Source organism: Asparagus officinalis, chromosome 7, assembly GCF_001876935.1.
Source record: "Asparagus officinalis chromosome 7, Aspof.V1, whole genome shotgun sequence".
Lineage (NCBI taxonomy): Eukaryota > Viridiplantae > Streptophyta > Magnoliopsida > Asparagales > Asparagaceae > Asparagus > Asparagus officinalis.
Genome location: NC_033800.1, coordinates 12,813,884 through 12,823,372, shown reverse-complemented (window position 1 = coordinate 12,823,372; position 9,489 = coordinate 12,813,884). Strand labels below are relative to the sequence as shown.

The 9,489-nt window shown below is 32.8% G+C and overlaps 1 protein-coding gene across 1 annotated transcript in view; it reads right to left on the bottom strand.

Annotated features, from left to right (window-relative positions):
- The window catches only part of LOC109849018 (omega-3 fatty acid desaturase, chloroplastic-like), a 2,509-nt gene extending 1,976 nt beyond the window's left edge, over window positions 1-533 (bottom strand). The window contains 2 exon segments of the mRNA XM_020418785.1: window positions 1-281; window positions 284-533. Of these exon segments, the coding sequence (XP_020274374.1) occupies window positions 1-281; window positions 284-371 (369 nt within the window). The 5' untranslated portion in view covers window positions 372-533.

Sequence of the window (9,489 nt, the reverse complement as noted above, 5' to 3'; positions counted from 1 at the left end):
CGCCACGGCGAGCCCAGCGACAATAGCAACATCCCGTACAACATAGCTCATCGACCGCCACGTGTCCTTGACCCAGCAGTGCTTCGGTATCGCCGCCCTGATCTCAGCCAGCCCAAACGGCGGCGGGCTCCCCGGATCAAAGCTACCCCTCTCCTCGACACTATTTACGATACTGCCATTGTCCTCCTCTTCAACAAACTGCACTTTCAAGGGAGCGCTAACGCGAAGAGCCCAATCGCAGGACAAGGGTCGGGCTGGGTTGACGGAGCGGGCGGCGGCGGGGAGGACCGGCGGGCAGCGCTAACGGGTCGGATCTTGGGGTAAGATAACGGGCGAAGACCGCAGCACTCGGAGAGAACCCAGCTCGCCATTGCCCTTCCTCTTCTCTTCTCTGTGTTGGTTTTTTATTTTTATCCCTGAAGAAGAGAAGGGGATTGGGGTTCTGAGGTCGAGGGAGGCTCTAAGCTTTAGGGCCTCTCGTTAAAATTTTCTTATATAATTTTTTTAATGAGTTTTTTGTTTTATTTTTGGGTTGTTTTTGCAAGTTGTTTGTTGATATTTTGCGTGGGGTTATATATATAGAGGGGGAGAAAGCCGCGTGTGGACCGCCGACACGTGTGGAGGGAAGTAGTGAATGGGTTTTCTTTTGACCTTGGACCCGGATCCGGGAACTCGCACGTGTCGGGCGGTGAACGGAGGTTCGAGGTTGTGGTGTAGTGGGGACGGGCTGTATGTGTTCACATGTGTGGCGTTGGGGGTAGTTTTGGACGGTGTCAATGCTTGATGTCCGGTGGACGGCGGAGATGGGGAGTATCTCGACTGTAAATTTTATCAGAATATCCGCATACAAGCACAATATTTATCGTTTAATCCGCTTGGTAATTCTTTTGAGTAATGTTCTCATGTAATTTATATTCGAGAAAATATTCATGTAAGATAATATATAGGGTGAGAAAGTCCAAAATTTGACACTTGTGATGTCTTGTTCTCTCGTGTGAAAATCCTACAATCAAAATTTTCATCAAAATTTTGTTGTTTCTAAATTCAAACTTGTTATTTTACTCGTTAAAATCGCTATGAGATGGTTATTTTACCCGTTTAACATAATCACTGTTTAACATTGTTTATGCTCCCACATGAATATTATTCGTTCAGCTTCTTCATCACTAATTTTAAATTGTCATAATTTAGACTTATTAGTTTACCCCCTTAAATTGATTTGCAAGATTTTTACAATAATTCAAAGGGTTTAGTAAATTTTTAAATGAGCTTTGGGTTTTTCCCCTGATTTATAAAGTTGAGGAGACTTTTGTGAAGTGGGTTTTGCTAACTAATTCTCTCTTAAAGACGGTGGTTAAAGAGGAGGAGAAGCAGTGAACAACAGATTTTTTTTATAATTCAATCTTGTTCCATCCACCTGGATATTACTGATGACTTTTCTATATACTAGTTGAGATGCACGCGCAATGCACGTGGTTGAATATCATGAGTTGAGATGCACGTGCAATGCATGTGGTTGAATATCATGAGTTGGGATGCACATGGTTGAATATCATGATTATTTAAATTGATAAAAATAAAAATAAAAATAAAGTTTTTTGTGGGATTGATCATCAACTCAATAATCTCTTTTTCAAATAAAATATTATCATTGTTACTTTTAATCCAGACTGTGGCTACGTGATCTACTATTTGTAAGTTATAAACACATTAATTTAGTACAATATCTCTATTTATTAGTATCTTGAAGTCTTTAAAAGATGGGTGATCGTTCAATTTGTAAAAGAATTTTGCATATGAATTTACTTGTAGTATGTCCATTAAACTTTTAGCTGTGGGTTGACTCATATTCATGTTAACTTTTAGTTGATGTTTTGCTCATATTTATATTATCTAATATTCTCATTCAATTTTATAACTCATTCTTTGTATTATAGAAGTAAAACTAAAAGTATAAAAAATTATTTTCTTACGAAATTAGAACAGGAAGATTATGATATATTTCGCTATGTGCTATAAATATAAAAAAAAATCTTTGATGCAAGGTCCCTATCAAATCTTACCCCAAACCATGTGAATGAAAAATGCTATTATAACACACTTGTCTAGGATAATTATATTGTGTATAGGATATATAACTCATCTAGAATATTAATATCTCATAAGTGGATTTTGCTGTTATGAGAGCAACACGTTAGAGGCTCGTATTAAAACTTTTTGGCTCTATAAAAGACACAAAAATTAAGAGTACATAGCTTATATATCGTAAAGAGCATATCGATTCATAGAGAACTTTTTCTAATAATGATATTACTATTCAATATTAAATCAATTTTATTATATAAGATTATATGACCCTTTTTAATAAATTATAAAAAATATATATGAAAACCTCAATACTTATAGCCAGTAGTTCGGCTCCACAAAATATGCTAACTTTACATTGTAGTTTGCTATTTGTAGTACTGTTGGCAATGTCATTACCTTTCCTCTTTATCTTATTATTCATACTTTTCTAATGTAAGTTCTCTTTTGTTAATCATTCAATTGGTTATATTTAATTTTTATAATATCAGAGGTTAGAAAATTCTCTTCTATTTAAAAAGTATTAACATGATTTTCTTAAAAATTATATACACATAGTAATAATAGTATATACTTTAGTGTAACTCAAACATTAGTTTCAAAGTCATTTAGAGTGAGGTCATTTCTATGCTAGAATAATGATATAGTGATTCACAGTCTAAAAGTCAAAAGAAGAAATTTCTATAAAGGAAAAATAATTTAATATGTCAAACTAAGAACTAATTTATAAAATATACATGAGCATACAGATAACTATAGAAAGTAATGTATATATATTCATAAAAAATTTATATTGAGTGACCAACTACAATCATCTTAATTTAAGCATAAATAATTATTATTTTAGTTACTAATTTGATACGCGTAACTATAGAATAAATCTCTAGCAAAAAATAGGAATTGTGATTGTATTATGTTATAGGTAAATAAATAAATATTATTAGAGCTCCTCTTTATATTGAATTTAAAAGTAATAATTTAATTTATTTAGCTCCAAATGTTAGTTCATATGAGAAAGTAAATTAATCTATGGCCTATATACGTATATAGCCAATCAATCAAACATATTAAAATTATAATGATCATGGTCAAAATTATATGGGAGGTTCACATTAAATATAATTTATAAAAATAGTACATTAAAGTTAAAATCTTTTTAATTACTACATAGATTGTCTGAAAAGTTTTACATATATAAACTATACTGCCTAGGAAAGTGATGTGCACACTTAATTATGGTCTAATAATCTTAAGAACCACTTATTCTTCAATATCATCATTAATTGATGTATATGTGCAGTACACTAAAAATAAAATAAAAATTTAGAAAACTACAAAATAAACACCCTCAAAAGTTTTAAAAGTGTCAAAAAATACTCTAAAATTTATAATTTATAAATACAAAAAACTATTAAACATACATTGAATCAAGGAATTACAAAAAAATTAATGAAAAATTTCAAACTTTGGAGGGGTAATTTGCAATATACTAAACTTTAAGGGTATTTTTTATAAATTTCAAATTTAATAGATTTTTAATTAGTTATGTTATTTTCAAAAAATTTATGGGTAATATTTATCATGAAATTGTTTTTCTAAACCTATACTTTTAAAAGGTGTATGATATCTTTTACAAAATTTAATTTTTAGGGGTTGTTAGTAATTTTGCATATTCATTTTAGCATCTATAGGTTAGAAATTTTCATGAAGTTTTTTTATAAATTATAAAATTTTAGGATTTTTTATAATTTTTAAAACTTATAGGCATTTTCTACACATTGTAAATTATTTATAAACTATTAATACTACATATGCTTTCAATTTACTAATGAATTTGAAAATTTTACGGTGTTTTTTATAATTTTTAAATGTTTGTTTGTAATTTTTAAAACTTTAAGTGTGTATTTTATAAATTATAAATTATGTAGGGAATATTTATAATTCCTATATTTTTAATATATTGTTAGGTCAGAAATTATCAGGATTTTTATAAATTTTATAATTTTGAGTGTTTTATTTTGTAATTTGTAAAAAGTTTAGAGTGTATATTGTAAATTCCATAATATTTCGGGGGTTGTTTGTGTTATTTGTAGGTTTTTAATATGTTTATAAGTTTGACATTTTTAAGGTGTTTTTTTATAAATTTTAAACTTTTGGTGGTGTTTTTGTAATTAATAAAACTTACAAGATATTTTCTCCAAAGTCAAAAAACTTTTAGTTTCTAATTAGCATATATTTTTTAGATTTCTCACTGAATTGAGATAAGTAAAATTTATAATTTTCAATATGCTTTAATAAAAATTTGAATTTGTAGGGTTTTTTTTTGTAATTTAAAAAACTTGGAGAATATTTGTTTATAAAGTCCAAAAACTTTTAGCTGTTGCTAGTATATGTTTTTTAGAGTTCTCTACAAACTGAAATAAGTAAAGGATTTGAATTATATGAAACATATCTATTTTATCCCATAACATATTAAGTCTCATTATGAATAGAATAAATTATTTGGTTAACAATTCAAAGAAGATAAGATAATTAGAATTGATTAAGATAACAATGTAATATTCAAAAAATCTAAGGGTAATATTGGTCATAGAAATATTTTCCCGAACTCGTACTTTTAAAGGGAATATGATTTATTTTCAAGAAAGAAAAGAATAATCATGTTTCTTTAAAAAACTATCAAATTAAATAGTTACCATGTACTAATCATGCATATTTTTCTTCAATAAGTAATTCGGTATACTCAACATTTTATTATAAAAGTTAATGAAATCTAGTACATGAACGAGGTTCTATTGATCAAAGATCAAAAATAGGGATTTCCATGTATTGACTGTGAATCTATTAAGTTGTTCTAAATAAGAACTCCACATTTCAAACTTACACCTTCGAATTCATAAAATTATTCTAAATAGCAATTTCAGTTACAACGATAAAATTATGAATGAGAGTCTAATTTTAAATATGAAGATTTGAGGGCATAATATAAGAATGTGAGGGAATTTAGGATAAGAATGTGAGGGAATTTAGGATCTAACATAAAAAAACCATAAAAGCCATCATCAAAGTACAAGATGTATTTCACAAGTTTTTTCTCTTTCTCTCTATACAGTTAACAACCTCTTCAAACTCATAACGAAGGAAACTCTAAGAAGTAGAAAAAGAATTTTTCTAATGTGTGTTACGGACACTCGTTAGGAGAAGAGAAAAATGAAGACATGAGAGATTGAGAATATGTGCAATCTATCAGACCTCCTTGCTCCTTATCTCTCTGGTGGAAAAAAACCGTTGAAAAAAAAGAATAGAGGATTCCATTTGTAGAAAACTTTGGAGGTTGATTAAATTAGGAATTTAGGTTGTTATTATTAGGACTCATGATTATGAGCCTACACTCTAATCTTATTTTGATGATTCAACAAACAATTTATTATGTGGTTTCTAGTGTTTGTTTTGATTTGTTTTTAGCTCATATCTGTTGGAGGATGGTTGGATTGCGCCTTCACGATGATATCAAAAGAATGTTGGCGGAATATCGCAGTGAAGCTATGCACAAGTCAAGTCAAGATCCATGATCAAGTTTCATGTGCAAATCAACTTGGTACACTTATTTAGGATTTTTATATTGTGTATAAATGCTTTAAGCTCAATATCACACACACACACATAATTCTTGATTTTGAGTATTTTTGATAAAATATTAAGTTATTAGTCTATAGTCTTAAATTTCTCTTTATACATATTTTATTAAGTCTATAAAACTATTTGAAAAGATTTCAAAACATTGTTTAACTCAAAAGTGAAAAATCAAGAAATTTATATACACACGTATTTACAAGTTTTGTAAAACTGAGAGATTTCAAAAATGGGGAATGACATTTGGAAATTTTCTTGTGTAACATGTTCATTTATATGTTTATAAACAATTCCCCCAAATTTTATATTTTTTGAAAATTTTTTGATATTTTTAAATGAGGTTCAAAGTTGATATTTACTGTTCACTTCAGGTTCTGTGCACGTTTTGAGTCGCCTTGCTACAGTAATGAGTCGACTAAAAAATCGATGAGTCAACTGATACAGTATAAAGTCGACTTATACCTGTCATAAGTCAACTCATGAAGTGTTATACAGTTAGTTGTTTTCATCCGCTGAGTCGAGTGATAATCCAATGAGTCGACTCATGTAGTCACAAGTCGACTCATGCTTATTATAAATCGACTCATAATATGACCGTCGCACAGTAACAACATTTTTTCAAAATTTGTGTTTTTTTATTATTTATGTTGTTTTGTGATGGTTTCTTGGGCTGGTTTCTTCTACCCTATATATACCCCATTACATTTTGCGCTCCAAATAACTAAGAAAGTTTTAATCAAGTTTTACAAGGGTTTAAAGTTTGTTTAAGTGTTATTTTACAAGTTTTTGTGAAGAAACTTTCACAAGAGAAAGAGGAGATTGATTCTATCGGTTTGAGCTTCATTTTCATTCATCTCTCTTTCTTGAATTTCAGAGAAGATTATTCTAAACTCAATTTCTAGCCTTATACAATTATTTGTTATTTATTCATTTTATTAAGCTAGAATTTAAGTTTAGTTTTGATTATTGCTCGTTGATCACACACATCCTTATTGAGCTTCTAGTAATTTTCATGCAATATATTATTGGGTTGTGGTGAGTGATTAGTTGAGTGTGAGCTTAATTGAGTTTTCATCTTGTTAGAGAACAAAATCATTTGTGCTTGAGCTTATTTTGTGAGATCACATTGTAATACACTTATATACTAAGAGGAGTGTGTGGTGAGAGACGGGGTCGATTCCAAGAGGAGTGGCGTCGATAATAAAACCTAGAGAGATTGTAAATCCGAGCACTTGAGGAAGGTGATATGGGTGAGGCCAACATTTAGAGGGTGTATTGTATGATCGCATTGTGAGTTTTATAAACATTTGTCAGTGAGCATTAAAAACCGATTGTGTAGTATCTTTTGAGATAGTGGATTCTCCACGGGAGTAGGGAGTGGAGACGTATGTCGGAAGGACCGAACCACGTGATCATATTATTTGTTTGATTGTCACATTGCCCACTATCTCATTTGTTTAATAGTTCATGTTTATATCATCCTTGTTTAATTTCATATACTTGCTCACATCTTCTTGAATATCTTTTTTGCAAGAACAATAATTTAATAAAGTTTAAATTGACATTAATATCGGATTAGATTAGCATATACCCTATTCACCCCCTAGGGTAATTTTAGTTATAAATATGTGTGGAGCTCTTTGAACCAACCTAATGTTGGATATTTTTGATCAAAACCGCTTTCCAAAAATAAGTTTTCAAACTATGTATTTACTAATGAAGAGATGACCCATGCCCATGAAGAGCCAGCCCACGAAGAGATCCATCACGAGACAGATAAATTTGTCTCGCGCCACAACCATGCGAGACAGAGTAATCTGTCTCGCACGTGGGTTTTCCAGCGGGTGTTTTCTAGGTTTGGCAGGAGAGAATTGATATAAATAGGAGTTCTTTCTTCTCTAGGGTTTTTTTTAGGAGAAGAGGAAAAGGAGGGTTTTGGCGGCTACAAAAGAGAGAGTTTTTTTTAGATCTAGATCTAAGATCTTGAGGAGAGAAAAGAGAGAGCTTGGAGGGATTTTATAAGAGAGAGGTTAAATTTTTTGGGTAAAAACCATAGCCTCTTTTTTTGGGACGAGCTTGTAGATTGTACAAGTCATTGGTGTTTTCCTTCATAGTGGAATCTCCCATCCTCCTTCCCCGTGGACGTAGGCAAGTTTGCTGAACCACATAAATCTCGTGTCTTTACTGTTTTTTGGGTATTGGCTATTGCTTGTAGGTTCTCTCGACAAGTCAGTCCTAGAACCGATGAGAGGAATAGTGTATATTTTACCTTGTTGAGATATGTTTGTTGGAAATTTGCAGTAAAAGACAATGAAAGAAAAATTAACTTGTATTCCTCTCAAAATCGATTACAATTTGGATTCCGATTACAAAAGAGAGGAGAATGAATTTGATTCTCCCCTTTGTTTAAAACTGGGTTCTTCAAGGTAGCGATGGAGTGCCTCCTTCGATTGATCGCGTCGAACTTGCTCTCCGTTGACGATCCGACCGTCCTACTTCACTGGAACAATTGAAAGGCTTGATGACTTCGGTTTAGAACTCTTGACGAGCGTAAGGAACTCTGAACGAGTTAAAAACTCTGACAAGAGTTGTTGAAAACCGAATGTCTGGTTTGATGTGATTAAGTTGGGTTGCAAGCTTAATCACGAACTCTTAAATGAGTTTCAAAACTCAGAGTGAGTTGGATTTCTGTAAAAGAGTTGTTGGAACCGAAGATTTGGTTAATTGTCAAGTTGATGATGCCCTTGATGAAAGGATCCTTTGGGATTTGATTAACTGATCGTTGATCAGTTCCTTGATCTTCAAAAGATCTCCTCCTTCGTGTTGTTTAACTGCTGAGATTTGTTGACCTTAAGCAGTTTTGATGCCAGCTCACCTCAACCCTATGCGGTTTTGCTGTTAAAAGCCGATCAACCGATCCCACCCCTTACTCGGTTGAGTAAGTCGGTTATTTATAGGGGGGTTAGGGGTGTAACCAACCCCTAAATCCGCTCCTAAGTGGGCGAAGATCCCTCAGAACGTGGGGTAACGGTTTTGAGGCCGTTCGACTTGCGTTTGAACAAGTCAAAACGCCTCAGTTGCCGTTCTGGGCTTTAACTCTGCGTCCAAGACTTGAGACGCAGAGTTAAATCTCTGTTAGAGATTTGAGACGCACAGGCCGCATGCGTTCTGGAATTGGAAACGCACAGGTCGCTGGTGCGTTGAAGTTCAACTCTGCGTCCAGAGTTTGGGACACACAGTTGAGCTAGTTGAAGAACGCACGTTATGTGTGCGTTTAGTGCTTTAACTCTGCGTTGCAGAGTTAGATATTTGCTGGAGAACGCACAAGTTGTGTGCGTTTCGCAGAAGTGACCTTCTGCGTTTGATAGAAGTTGTTGACTTGTAACCTCGTCTATTATGACAAGCGTCGTCAAATTGTAACTCTTCTCGATCTGTGTGAAAAGTCTCCTATTGCCCCTTCCGACTGTCGACCCGAAAGCTATTTGATTGTAGCTTTCGTTGTGAGAGCTTGACGGGAATCAACATCCATAGTGTTTTGAAGATGGATATTTGCCCACAGCTCTCTACCAAGCGACTCACCAACTAAGTCCAACCTTTTATTTCTGAAATCATTACACTGCTCATCAGCATCTCTAATAGTTGCTAATATCATATTAGTCATGCTGTTGTCGCAGCCATCAAGATCAATCATCTCAGAAATGAGACCGTGTTTGTAGCGGTTGTAGGGTTGCGGATGTAGTGATTAGAAAGTCGTCTGATTGTAACTTCCAT